This window comes from Coregonus lavaretus (assembly GCF_964263955.1).
Source record: "Coregonus lavaretus genome assembly, chromosome: 1".
Classification (NCBI taxonomy): Eukaryota; Metazoa; Chordata; class Actinopteri; order Salmoniformes; family Salmonidae; genus Coregonus; species Coregonus lavaretus.
This window is the reverse complement of record NC_139988.1, coordinates 48,076,300-48,090,643: the sequence shown is the minus strand read 5'-3', so window position 1 is coordinate 48,090,643 and position 14,344 is coordinate 48,076,300. Positions and strand designations below refer to the sequence as shown.

The 14,344-nt window shown below is 40.4% G+C and overlaps 1 protein-coding gene across 1 annotated transcript; it reads left to right on the top strand.

Annotated features, from left to right (window-relative positions):
- The first annotated feature begins 380 nt into the window (after positions 1-380).
- On the top strand, positions 381-13,633 carry LOC311128837 (ectodysplasin-A receptor-associated adapter protein-like). Its single transcript, XM_084161061.1, has 6 exons — positions 381-538; positions 6,036-6,094; positions 7,375-7,408; positions 7,517-7,587; positions 7,952-8,000; positions 11,380-13,633. The coding sequence occupies exons 1-6, from the start codon at positions 481-483 to the stop codon at positions 11,766-11,768; spliced, it is 660 nt and encodes a 219-aa protein (XP_084017187.1). The 5' UTR covers positions 381-480; the 3' UTR covers positions 11,769-13,633.
- Positions 13,634-14,344: the final 711 nt, after the last annotated feature.

Genomic DNA, 14,344 nt, shown 5'->3' with positions numbered 1-14,344 from the left:
CTATTGTCGGGTCATCAGTCATGGCGGAAAGTGAATGGTAAATCTGCAGACCATGTCTACCATTTATTTATGTGTACGGGAAGTTGCGTGACACTTGTGGTCGGGGGAGAGGCCTTATGTTGCTTTCAAGACTGGGAAATAACCGAGGTCAAATTATGACGTCGTGATCTTCAGGTCGGAAAGTCGGAGCTCTAGAAAGATGCCTGAGTTTCCGATTTGGAATTCCGAGTTGGATGACCATTCAAAACGATTTTCCTAGTCGGAGGTAGTTTTGTTCCGAGTTCCCAGTTGTCTTGAAAGCACCAATAGCATAGGTCAGAACTTTTTTTTATCCCATTGAGCGTCATTGTACAAACTACACCTCCCGCCCCCTCAGCTCAGTTTCGGGAACTCCGTTGCAGAGGTGGTATCGGCACTTTCCGCATACATTTCGTTACAGCCGTTGTCATTTTACTCTTATGTGCATCGAACTTTTCTCTTATGTTCACATCTATTTGTGTAAAGATGACTAGCTTGAAGGCGTTTAAGGAGCCATTCGGTAAGTCGGCACTGTTATTTCAAACGTTAAATCGTATAGATAGCCAATGTCGTTTATGACGCTACCTTTGGCTAGTGGTTGTGGATGAAGGTCACCCCTTAGTGCATGTTTCTATCTTCATCTTGTGTGCTTTTTGAACAACCTACTAATTTACAAATGGATAGGCCCACTGTAATATTGGAATTTAAATGTCCTTTTGCTTTTTAAATGTAGGCTATCTGAACTTTTTAAATAATTCATAAAAAAAGAGAATATAATTAATATCACATTGACATTATTTACATAAGAGAACTTGCATTTCATTGATTCAATTTCAATGTGCTCTACTCACAAGTGGCATTTCTCCAAACATAAAAATCCCCTCTCTGTGTCAATGACAATAAGGGACTTGCACTTTACTCTCAGTGTATGTATGAGATGTGTGGGAGCAGGAAAATATTGAATTTTTTCAGTGACAAAAGTGAGTAGGCTAGGCCTAGGCTATGCCAACCTGTCCAATGTAAGTGCTGACTTAGACATAACAGTTTTTTGCTATCTCCAATTTGAGCCATTGGAACACTGGACACCCTGAGGAATCAAACTCAATGGCAAGCTAGGCTACTGTGTTTGTCAATGTTGTAAAGAATATAACCCCACATTTCATATGGTTGGTTTTCACTGTGAATCTATAAGGCTTTTAGTGTGGGTTGGGCATAACCGCAGGAAGTCGTTTGGGGGTGGGGGTGCTGCGATTTTTTTGGGCTGACAGGGTCCCCTAATACAGTACTAGTAAAGGCCCAGTGCACTACTTTTGTGAAAAAATTTAAACAATGTATTTAAGTGTTTACCAGCATTTCTAACTTAAGTCTGATAATTATCTGTACAAAACATATAATCAGATAATACTTGTGGAATATAAAAATACTTGCTTGATATATGTTTTCCAGTTTCTTGAAATAATTTGCAAATGCAACTTATTTTTATGTGAAAACAGAAATGGTCTATACATTCCTTTTATATTTTAGTAGACACTCTTATCCAGAGCAACCTACAGTAGAGAGTGCATACATTTTCATACTGGTTCCCCATGGGAATTGAACCCACAACCCTAGCATTGCAAGCGCCATGCTCGACCAACTGAGTCAAATCATCACATCACGTCATACCAAACCATTTGATGTTTCAATGCCTCAATTATTTTATTGTGCATTGTTTTTCTTCATGGTGATGGAAAGTCTACAGGTACAAACCTAGATGACCAGCCTATGTACAATACAGTAGGCTAATGTACATTTACATTAAGTGGTTTGTAAGGATTGTAAATTAATACTGAACAAAAGTGGTTGTTTTCCATGTTATATGATCAAGAAAAATATTTACTCTGATGTGGATGTTTTATGTCTTTCCCCATAACTTTGCACCTTTTGATGTAAATGTTTGAGGACAGGGTTTTGTTCTTTCTGGATTCCATTAGAATGACAATCGCAGAGAATGGGACAGGACAACAACTCTTACAATTCCAACTATTTAATTTTTGACCGCCCTAAAGAGGTCTATATCGGTCTGTTTATACTAGTAAAGGCTCAGTGCACTACTTTTGTGAAAAAACATATAAAAAAATAAATATATATATATATAAATAACCTACCGGTCAAAAGTTTTAGAACACATTTTTACATTTTAGTCATTTAGCAGACGCTCTTATCCAGAGCGACTTACAGTTAGTGAGTGCATACATTATATATATTTTTAAAATCATACTGGCCCCCCGTGGGAATCAAACTCACAACCCTGGCGTTGCAAACGCCATGCTCTACCAACTGAGCTACATCCCTGCCGGCCATTCCCTCCCCTACCCTGGACGACGCTGGGCCAATTGTGCGCTGCCCCATGGGTCTCCCGGTCGCAGCCGGCTACGACAGAGCCTGGATTCGAACCAGGGTCTCTAGTGGCACAGCTAGTACTGCGATGCAGTGCCTTAGACCACTGCACCACTCGGGAGGTAACACCTACTCATTCAAGGGTTTTTCTTTATTTTTACTATTTTCTACGTTGTAGAATAATAGTGAAGACATCAAAACTATGAAATAACACATTTGGAATCATGTAGTAACCAAAAAGGTGTTAAACAAATCCAAATATATTTTATATTTGAGATTCTTCAAATAGACACCCATTGCCTTGATGACAGCTTTGCACACTCTTGGCATTCTCTCAACCAGCTTCACCTGGAATGCTTTTCCAACAGTCTTGAAGGAGTTCCCACATATGCTGAGCACTTGTTGGCTCTTTTCCTTCACTCTGCTGTCCGACTCATCCCAAACCATCTCAATTTGGTTGAGGTCGGGGGATTGTGGAGGCCAGGTCATCTGATGCAGCACTCTATCACTCTCCTTCTTGGTAAAATAGCCCTCACACAGCCTGGAGGTGTGTTTGGTCATTGTCCTGTTGAAAAACAAAATGATAGTCCCACTAAGCCCAAACCAGATGGGATGGCGTTTCGCTGCAGAATGCTGTGGTAGCCATGCTGGTTAAGTGTGCCTTGAATTCTAAATAAATCACAGACAGTGTCACCAGCAAAGCACCCCCACACCATCACACCTCCTCCTCCATGCTTTACGGTGGGAAATACACATGCAGAGATCATCCGTTCATCCACACCGCGTCTCACAAGGACATGGCAGTTGGAACCAAAAATCTCAAATTTGGACTCTAGACCAAAGAACACATTTCCACCGGTCTAATGTCCATTGCTCATGTTTCTTGGCCCAAGCAAGTCTCTTCTTATTATTGGTATCCTTTAGTAGTGGTTTCTTTGCAGAAATTCGACCATGAAGGCCTGATTCACACAGTCTCCTCTGAACAGTTGATGTTGAGATGTGTCTGTGACTTGAACTCTGTGAAGCATTTATTTGGGCTGCAATTTCTGAGGCTGGTAACTCTAATGAACTTATCCTCTGCAGCAGAGGTAACTCTGGGTCTTCCATTCCTGTGGCGGTCCTCATGAGAGCCCGTTTCATCATAGCGCTTGATGGTTTTTGCGACTGCACTTGAAGAAACTTTCAAAGCTCTTCAAATGTTCTGTATTGACTGACCTTCATGTCTTAAAGTAATGAGCTGTTCTTGCCATAATATGGACTTGGTCTTTTACCAAATAGGGCTATCTTCTGTATACCAACCCTACCTTGTCACAACACAACTGATTGGCTCAAATGCATTAAGAAGGAAAGAAATTCCACAAATTAACAGGCACACCTGTTAATTTAAATGCATTCCAGGCAACTACCTCATGAAGCTGGTTGAGAGAATGCCAATAGTGTGCAAAGCTGTCATCAAGGCAAAGGGTGGCTATTTGAAGAATCTCAAATATTAAATATGTCATAGTTTTGATGTCTTCACTATTATTCTACAATGTAGAAAATAGTTTTAAAAAATAAAGGAAAACCCTTGAATGAGTAGGTGTTCTAAAACTTTTGACCGGTAGTGTATATATACTTTTTTTATTCTGATTTTTCAGGAGGTGCTGCAGCACGCTCAGCACCCCTACTTCCCGCGGCTGTGGGGGTGTGTATGAAAATGTGAGCTGTCCCCTTGAGCTCATGCATATGAATTACATTTACTCAGTCATCTGTTTGGACAGATACCTGTTGGGTCTTGAGGATGCCTTTTCACTTGAATGAGCAGAACAATAATACCCCACTGTTGCACAATGCTCTGATTCTTTCATAAAAATGTCTGTGCTTTTTTAATGCTGAAACATTGTCCTCATCAGCATGCCTTGAAGAACAAGCTCTTTATTCTTTATTACTATTGCATTGTCAATCTTCATATAGCAGCCAAGGCCTTTGCAGCAGCTGAGGGCTTTAGGCCAGCAAAGTAAGCCTCCTCTCACACAACAAAATCACAGAACTTATTTGTCCTGCTGGAACTTGAGTTTTACAACACACACAACCCTCAATCATTCACTGTGCATAGACAAGGCAACTTTCAAAGCATTTGTCCATCTTTGCTTTAGGTATAGAAACTGCATGGATTGAGTTAGGTATTAGCACGCCATTCATCTCAAGCCATGTGTGGAAAAAAAGCATGCCTTGGTCGCTGCAGAGCAAATGCACCATTGCACGGTCTGATTAAACTTTTAGAAACTCGACTTATCTTAGCAGCAAAGGCATGGGTGGTCAAAAAGGAGAAAATCTAGGTTAATCTCTGTGGAATCATGGCCTGGAGGGATCTATTATGATGTGGTTTGTATTTCATCTCTTGAACTTCTTCCAGAGCGAGTAGGTACATGTCTCTGCATTCCCTGTGGAGCAGAAACAATGCTGAGCTGAGCTGGGTTTCTGCTTACAGTTGATGAGAAGGGGACGTGGGGCTGATGCGTCTCAGCATTGCACTAATAAGGAGCAAGGTAGAATGAGATTGAGTATGCATTACCAAAGGATCTGTACACAAATCTGTGCAACCACAGACCTAGAATGAGATTCGATTTCTATGTGTCCATCAGCAATTACATGGTTATTACAGTGAACATCACTGCTCTGCTGTTATTGATCTTACTGAGAGCTTGGCATATGGGGAGGTAACTGGCATGTCCTCTCTTGTCTCACTGTCATCATGTAGGTAACAACATAAACAATTGAGAAAATACTGCAATATGTCAATATGTTGGATTTTGTTTGTACCCTCCACAGAAATTATCACAGTTTCTAGACTGTGATTTATGACTCGCATATGTTTAAAATAATATTGTTCAATCAAAGCTGGTTAGGGTGTTTTAGTATTTATTTTAGTCTGGTATGACTGCAATGTAAAACTCTGACACAGTTTGCCTCCCCACAAAAAAAGTGACGTCTTGACAATATTTCCCTTCTTGTTGGTGATATGTTCAATCAATGACACAGGTCCCTGGTGTGAGACACCTTACAACTCCATTATAGTAAAATGTGTGCGTGTGTGTGTTCACTCATGTCACCAATGTGAGAAAACCCTGCTAGTTTTGTCTCTTGTTTGAGGAAGTGAGCCCACCCACGTATTGTCGTTTGAGATCTCTGTCCAACTTACACTGTAGTTTCAACTGTGTCAATAATTAATATAACCTATGTGAAATGGTATTTGGTTCACTTGAATGTGTTTACTAACCCAAGGTTCCCATCTAAGCTGAAGTGAGTGTCAACTTCATGGAGTGTAACCTAAGAAAGGTCAGAGCAGCTCTTTATTTGGAGCTCTGAGGTCTCATACAATAGCCTCACAGTGACGCAGACTGATAGAGGCCTGCATAGCCTTGTAGAGGTATGTTTTAGACCTGAAAAGAGGGCTTTGTACATCTGCAACTATCAAGACCCAGGACACTCAATAGGTTCAGATTTAATGTATGCTCTTCATGCTGATATTTGCTTGGTTGAAAAACTGCATTCCATCATTTCCATCAGCCATAATTTTCTATAAGATCTGCAATATCGTCCTTTGTGCATTGTTCTCTTCATGTAATCTCCCTGTTACACCTGTCTTGTCTCGACAGATAGAATCATCTCTGAACCAGTGGAGGACACAGATACTAGTAGCTTCATGGCAGAAATGGTACGATCCTCTAATATCATCAGAAACAAACCAGCGTAAACAAATATGCTATCTGAATTTAACGGGATAATCCACCCCCAGAAATAAAAATCATGAAACTCCTGTCAATTTGGTGAAAGCCTATGTTCTATCAATGGTTAAAATAACAATTTACCCAATGATTTAACTTCTATGTGGTCCGTCTGTGAAATCAGGAAATCGTGTAGAAACGCGTCATAGCTACCTGTTTCTCATCACTGGAGATAGGGGATAAGACACTCTCACATTTCATAACACTTTTAAAACAATTACCTGCACCCAGATCGCCAAATCAGCCAATAGATGGTATGGGCATACTTGTCTAGAACATATCCATCCGTTTATATCATCATGACAAAGTATAGATTTCGCTTAGATGTGCTCAATCTAAACAGTGTACCAAATCATTCAACTCAGTTTGTCCTTTAAGTACCATCTCGCAATGTGCCCTGTGTGTCTGTGAGAAGTGTGGGAAATGGCCGTTGTTGCCATAGCAATGCACTCTGCACTCGCTCTGGGTAGTGACGAACTGCAAGTTGAACTCGCTGAGATAGACTCCTAAATTGATAGTGCAGTTTGTTTAGGCGATTTTACAGCTAGCTAGCTACTTCACATGCTGATATTGACTTTGGTATTATTGTGTGTAGCTATGTTTGCTAGCTCGCTAGCTCCTAGCTAACAAGTCAGCCAGCCCGAGAGAGCATTGCATGGTTGGTTTTGTAGTCGATTTGAACTGCAACAGATTTCCACAATGATTTTCACGTTGCTACCAACCTTGTTATAACGACAAAATGAAACATTTGTTCTCAAAAAATATTGTTTTCATGTATTAGTGTTATTTAACAGTGTTTAACACTGTTTAATAATATGAATTAGTGGTTTGGGGTGGATTATCCCTTTAATTGAATAGATGCATTGTTTTTGTTATCTCAAAAGAATACAACAAAATGATTGTTAACTCTTCGGCCTGTTTAGATTGAGAAGAAAATATCCATGTAAAGTCATTGAAGCGTAGTTGCGTACATTATGCTGGAATTTCTTACGCCCAGGGACTGATATAGAAGAAAGTTGCAACAAGCCACTTTTCGCTATCCAACACAGAGTATAATTTTCCTCCACAATTTACAGACATTTTCATTGCTATCCCTCTGTCTTAAAATATTTACATCAGCACTGATATATAGTATTAAGATCACAATCCATCAGTGTGCCACTTCCTAGCAAAGCTGAACATGTGTGTTTGTGTCTCTTGGTCCTTGAAGTCCAACTATCCAGTCCAAGTCACAGAACCTCAAGGTAGGTGCTCTAAGTTCAGTACATCTGTTCACACAACTGATTTGCCTTTCTGTGCACTCTGATGAGAAAGTACAACATTTACTTACACCGTCAATCTGTCCTTTCCAGATACAGTGACACTGCAGCTGAGGTCCATGCCACCTGGCTACCTCACACCTCCATCAGGCAGAATAAGACAGGTGGGTAATGGGGTCACTTACATTGAGTCTTGACAGGATGCTCCTGTACACTGTAGCTTATTAAAGATAACTCCAAACCTCTAACCCAGCATCTGAAATGTCATACACTGGCTATCTGTAATGTTTGAGCCTTTGTAACGGAAACTAGTTTTTGGTGTCAAAACCACAAGACCATTTTGATGGGGGAGAGTGATACATTTTTTCCATAGGAAAAGTGTTGAGTTGGTTTAAAAAGGTTATGTTATTTTAATGGAATCAATTAGAATATCGTGAGGTATTCTGAATCATATCTGTAGTTAATTCCTCTCTTTAATTAGAACAACTGAATGTAATGTAATGTTTTGTTTTACCCAACTTCATACAGCCAGTAGAAGATGGTGTAGAGTGCATCTGCACAGGCTCCATCTTACAAGGTAAATTAAATTATCATTTTATCATGATATACAGTGGCTTGCGAAAGTATTCACCCCCCTTGGCATTTTTCCTATTTTGTTGCCTTACAACCTGGAATTAAAATTGATTTTTGGGGGGTTTGTATCATTTGATTTACACAACATGCCTACCACTTTGAAGATGCAAAATACTTTTTATTGTGAAACAATCAAGAAATAAGACAAAGAAACAGAAAACTTGAGCGTGCATAACTATTCACCCCTCCAAAGTCAATACTTTGTAGAGCCACCTTTTGCAGCAATTACAGCTGCAAGTCTCTTGGGGTATGTCTCTATAAGCTTGGCACATCTAGCCACAAGGCAAAACTGCTCCAGCTCCTTCAAGTTGGATGGGTTCCGCTGGTGTACAGCAATCTTTAAGTCATACCACAGATTCTCAATTGGATTGAGGCCTGGGCTTTGACTAGGCCATTCCAAGACATTTAAATGTTTCCCCTTAAACCACTCGAGTGTTGCTTTCGCAGTATGCTTAGGGTCATTGTCCTGCTGGAAGGTGAACCTCCGTCCCAGTCTCAAATCTCTGGAACACTGAAACGGGTTTCCCTCAAGAATTTCCCTGTATTTGGCACCATCCATCATTCCTTCAATTGTGACCAGTTACCCAGTCCCTGCCGATGAAAAACATCCCCACAGCATGGTGCTGCCACCACCATGCTTCACTGTGGGGATGGTGTTCTCGGGGTGATGAGAGGTGTTGGGTTTGCGCCAGACATAGCGTTTTCCTTGATGGCCAAAAAGCTCAATTTTAGTCTCATCTGACCATAGTACCTTCTTCCATATGTTTGGGGACTCACCAAACGTGTTTGTCACACCAAACGTGTTTGCTTATTTTTTTCTTTAAGCAATGGCTTTTTTCTGGCCACTCGTCCATAAAACCCAGCTCTGTGGAGTGTACGGCTTAAAGTGGTCCTTTCCAGCTCCTTCAGGGTTATCTTTGGTCTCATTGTTGCCTCTCTGATTAATGCCCTCCTTGCCTGGTCCGTGAGTTTTGGTGGGCGGCGCTCTCTTGGCAGGTTTGTTGTGGTGCCATATTCTTTCCATTTTTTAATAATGGATTTAATGGTGCTCCGTGGGATGTTCAAAGTTTAGGATATTTTTTTATAACCCAACCCTGATCAATACTTCTCCACAACTCTGTCCCTGACCTGTTTGGAGTGTTCCTTGGTCTTCATGGTGCCCCTTGCTTAGTGGTGTTACAGACTCTGGGGCCTTTCAGAATAGGTTTATATATACAGTGAGGGAAAAAAGTATTTGATCCCCTGCTGATTTTGTACGTTTGCCCACTGATAAAGACATGATCAGTCTATAATTTTAATGGTAGGTTTATTTGAACAGTGAAAGACAGAATAACAACAAAAAAAATCCAGAAAAACTTATGTCAAAAATGTTATAAATTGATTTGTATTTTAATGAGAGAAATAAGTATTTCACCCCCTCTCAATCACAAAGATTTCTGGCTCTCAGGTGTCTTTTATACAGGTAACGAGCTGAGATTAGGAGCACACTCTTAAAGGGAGTGCTCCTAATCTCAGCTTGTTACCTGTATAAAAGACACCTGTCCACAGAAGCAATCAATCAATCAGATTCCAAACTCTCCACCATGGCCAAGACCAAAGAGCTCTCCAAGGATGTCAGGGACAAGATTGTAGACCTACACAAGGCTGGAATGGACTACAAGACCATCGCCAAGCAGCTTGGTGAGAAGGTGACAACAGTTGGTGCGATTATTCGCAAATGGAAGAAACACAAAATAACTGTCAATGTCCCTCAGTCTGGGGCTCCATGCAAGATCTCACCTCGTGGAGTTGCAATGATCATGAGAACGGTGAGGAATCAGCCCAGAACTACACGGGAGGATCTTGTCAATGATCTCAAGGCAGCTGGGACAATAGTCACCAAGGAAACAATTGGTAACACACTACGCCGTGAAGGACTAAAATCCTGCAACGCCCGCAAGGTCCCCCTGCTCAAGAAAGCACATATACAGGCCAGTCTGAAGTTTGCAATGAACATCTGAATGATTCAGAGGAGAACTGGGTGAAAGTGTTGTGGTCAGATGAGACCAAAATCGAGCTCTTTGGCATCAACTCAACTCGCCGTGTTTGGAGGAGGAGGAATGCTGCCTATGACCCCAAGAACACCATCCCCACCGTCAAACATGGGAGGTGGAAACATTATGCTTTGGGGGTGTTTTTCTGCTAAGGGGACAGGACAACTTCACCGCATCAAAGAGACGATGGACGGGGCCATGTACCGTCAAATCTTGGGTGAGAACCTCCTTCCCTCAGCCAGGGTATTGAAAATGGGTCGTGGATGGGTATTCCAGCATGACAATGACCCAAAACACACGGCCAAGGCAACAAAGGAGTGGCTCAAGAAGAAGCACATTAAGGTCCTGGAGTGGCCTAGCCAGTCTCCAGACCTTAATCCCATAGAAAATCTGTGGAGGGAGCTGAAGGTTCGAGTTGCCAAACGTCAAGCTCGAAACCTTAATGACTTGGAGAAGATCTGCAAAGAGGAGTGGGACAAAATCCCTCCTGAGATGTGTGCAAACCTGGTGGCCAACTACAAGAAACGTCTGACCTCTGTGATTGCCAACAAGGGTTTTGCCACAAAGTACTAAGTAATGTTTTGCAGAGGGGTCAAATACTTATTTCCCTCATTAAAATGCAAATCAATTTATAACATTTTTGACATGCGTTTTTCTGGATTTTGTTGTTGTTATTCTGTCTCTCACTGTTCAAATAAACCTACCATTAAAATTATAGACTGATCATGTCTTTGTCAGTGGGCAAACGTACAAAATCAGCAGGGGATCAAATACTTTTTTCCCTCACTGTACTGAAATCATGTGACACTTAGATTGCACATAGGTGGACTTTATTTAACTAATTATGTGACTTCTGAAGGTAATTGGTTGCACCAGATCTTATTTAGGGGCTTCATAGAAAAGGGGGTGAATACATATGCACGCACCACTTTTCCATTATTAATTTTATTGAATTTTTTGAAACAAGTTATTTGTTTCATTTCACTTCACCAATTTGGACTATTTTGTGTATGTCCATTACATGAAATTCAAATAAAAATCCATTTAAATTACAGGTTGTAATGCAACAAAATAGGAAAAACGCCAAGGGGGATGAATACTTTTGCAAGGCACTATATACTGTATCTCTGAACAACATTTCCAAGCACATGTTGTACATATTTCTACACAGATGCATTACACTTACATACGTGTACATAAAATGGTAGGTTAATCATTTCCATGTACACTGTATATATTTTCTAGGCTGTTGGTAATTCCATTCTCCCTTGCCCCAATTCCTACCCATAGACTTCCCCAAGGAGCTGCAGTTCTTGAACAACCCCTGTGAGAAGTGCTGTTGCTCAGCTCCACCTCCAAAGATCAGTGACCTGATGGATGACAAGGACTTGCTGGACTTACTGCGTCTTAAACTGGACCCAAATCATTGCACTGTTAAGAACTGGAAGAACTTTGCGAGCCGTTGGGGTATGAGCTATGATGAGCTGACTCTGCTGGAGCACCGGACCCAGGGCTCAATGTGCCACAGCCCCACACAAGAGTTCCTGCAGCGCAACAACCACAAGACTGTCACTGAGCTCACCGAACTTTGCCGGGTTTACCAGCGCATTGATGTGCTGCGGCTTCTGCAACGCTGGATGGAGAACGACTGGCCCTCACGCTGGCAAAATGCTCATTAACCACTTGCCCTATCCCCACCTCTGAAAATCTGCATATAACGTTTTACATTTTGCTCTACACTTTATTGAATTAGCAATCACAACAGGGACTTGGACCATTTGTTATCAGAAGCCCATTTATTTAACAACCAGTGGTCCCGGATTTTGGTTGAGTTGGTGTGCCAAAGACCAGTGGCTCACATTTTATAACTCCTGTGGAGTTGAGGACTGAATAGGACTGATTTCTGTTGTGTACTCTTTACCAATACTGTAGTTCTGAGCATCTCAACTAGCACATTATTTTCTTTTTCAAAGGTCCAGCAACCTCAGAATTGCTGTGGGTCCAATAGTGATGGGTTGTTCGCGAACTAATGGCTCTTTTTGAACAGATATTTTTGGTGAACGTCAGGAAACGAATCGCATCGTTGAAAGAGCTATTCATTTGGCTCCCTGATTTGCATACTGCTACTATGCAAATACTACGTGTACGTTCTGGTCCACACTCATCTTTGCATTGCGTTAAAAATAAATAAAAACAAAAATTGTCGATGATCTAATAATTCGGCCATGTAAACCTTTATTTGAACGCGCATTTCACAATCTGACATAATGGTAGCCAACTTTTTGGGCTTTACATTGGAGATTGGAAATCATGGTTCTAGGTCGATTTTTAAGCATTTTGAATGAAGAGCTGTTTGGGAGCCAAATAAGCCGGCTCTTTTAAGTGAATGGAGCCAAATGAGCTGGCTCACCGAAAAGACTCGGAATGCCCATCACTAGTGTCCAAGTGTTGGTATTCCCAAAAAAATGACCAATGGGCTAGAACATAGTAAGTGGAACTGTGTAAACCAACATGGCACATCAAGAAGGTAAAGTGGGAAAGAGAGAAGGAGATTAAAAGGGTGAACTGTTAATAATTATTTGCTTATTAGAACAGTCAATGTATATATATAACGATCAATAACGATCAATGTAGTATATATAATATGGCAAAGGAGACAGCGTTGAGTTTTGGTCTTTATAGTCTCATAAAAACATGAATCATCTCCAAATATTGTATTGTTTGTATTCATAGTTAATGAGTCTTGATTATTTTGGGATAGTTTGATGAAGCTGAGGTCATGTTGTCAAATGAGATATCTCACTACGGTCTGAATCATAATTAGCAATTTTCCCTTAAGTTTTATCCTTTTTGTGGTTACAATTCCTCTCCCCTCCACCCACACTTGAAGCAAATAAAAGCTAGATGTTTTCCATCTTCTTTCTAATCTTATGAACTTTTCTTCATCATTGAAAATACAGTGCTGAAAAAAAGGTTTTCTGTTGGAAGTTACCCATGAGAGTTTGAGCTTTCTGTTTGTATGATTATATAACTTGGTAGATGTTTATCTAGATTTCAGTGATGAATATCCAATCAGAGGAATTCAAGCCTGTCATGTAATTATACAGTATCATATGGTTGTAGTCAATTATCAATTAATAGTCTATCATCAATAAATGATAAAGAAACATAATGGACGTATTAATATAATAGTTTATTGGAAAAAAATCTCATGCATAGTTTAATTACATTTCACTGTTCAACTATTGTTTTTGCTTAAAATGTTAAAATGTAAAGATGACATCTTCCATACAGATTGTGTCCCCTTTGTGGGTGAAACACGTCTGAATTGTGAAAGATACAATACTGAGGCATTTGTAAAAATGAGTATACTTCCAAGTGAACAGAATTTGGGAAATAGTACCATAATTTGAAAAAGTTTGAGTACACATAGAGCTAATGAGCACATTTTCCTTCATTTTGATGTCAACTGTTGAAATATAGATGTAGCATATGGATTAATACAAACAGATATCTGAGACAAAACTACATAAAAAATTATTACATGTTTCTGTTTTGTTTTCTACATAGAAAGAAACCACATCCTCAACATGGAGTCAACTCATGCACAAATGGAATGGTGCTTATTTACAAAATAGTTGCATTCATGTTGGTTTATCCCAAATGTAAGGTTCACATGGCTGGAAACTAGGAATAATCTGCATCGGGATCTGTGATATTCAGACCAAGCATATTGGAGAGGCTTATTGATATGCTATTGTTTCCATCCGATGAGTCCAGTGCATCTGAGTTGATTTTTGCTTTGAACACCTTCAACCGCTCCATGATGTTAATAGGTCCTGAAGGTGATGTCTCTTTCCCTCCTTCATTCAAAGATACATTCACTTTAGACAAACTGACCTCTGTACTAGCTGTATCAAGGCCTCCTTCAAGCTTTGGTGTGTCAATGGCCTCAAAAAGGGCCTCAGCAGCATCTTTGAGCGCACTCTCAATCTTGTTGTTCTGTGGAAGTCTGTGAAAGGTAAACATTGGTACCTCTACCTGACCACTCTCTGTTTTATCCCCACTCTGCTCTTCCTCATTGTCCACGTCAGAATCCTTACCTTTTGAGCCAGAATAATCAAAGCTTGGCCACTTTAATGGCCATTTTAACTTACTTTTGTGAGTGTCATCTACTTTGATGTCAGCGTCAGGTAAATTGACGTCTAAATCTGGCATGTCAACATTGGCCTTAACGTCAGGAGCAGAGAGACTC

Bases quoted from the DNA above. Each gene is read 5' to 3' on its own strand.
- LOC311128837 (XM_084161061.1), top strand. From the start codon at position 481: ATGTTCACATCTATTTGTGTAAAGATGACTAGCTTGAAGGCGTTTAAG. The intron at 6,095-7,374 runs GTACGATCCTCT...TGGTCCTTGAAG, and splicing joins GTAGCTTCATGGCAGAAATG to TCCAACTATCCAGTCCAAGT. The intron at 7,588-7,951 runs GTGGGTAATGGG...AACTTCATACAG, and splicing joins CATCAGGCAGAATAAGACAG to CCAGTAGAAGATGGTGTAGA.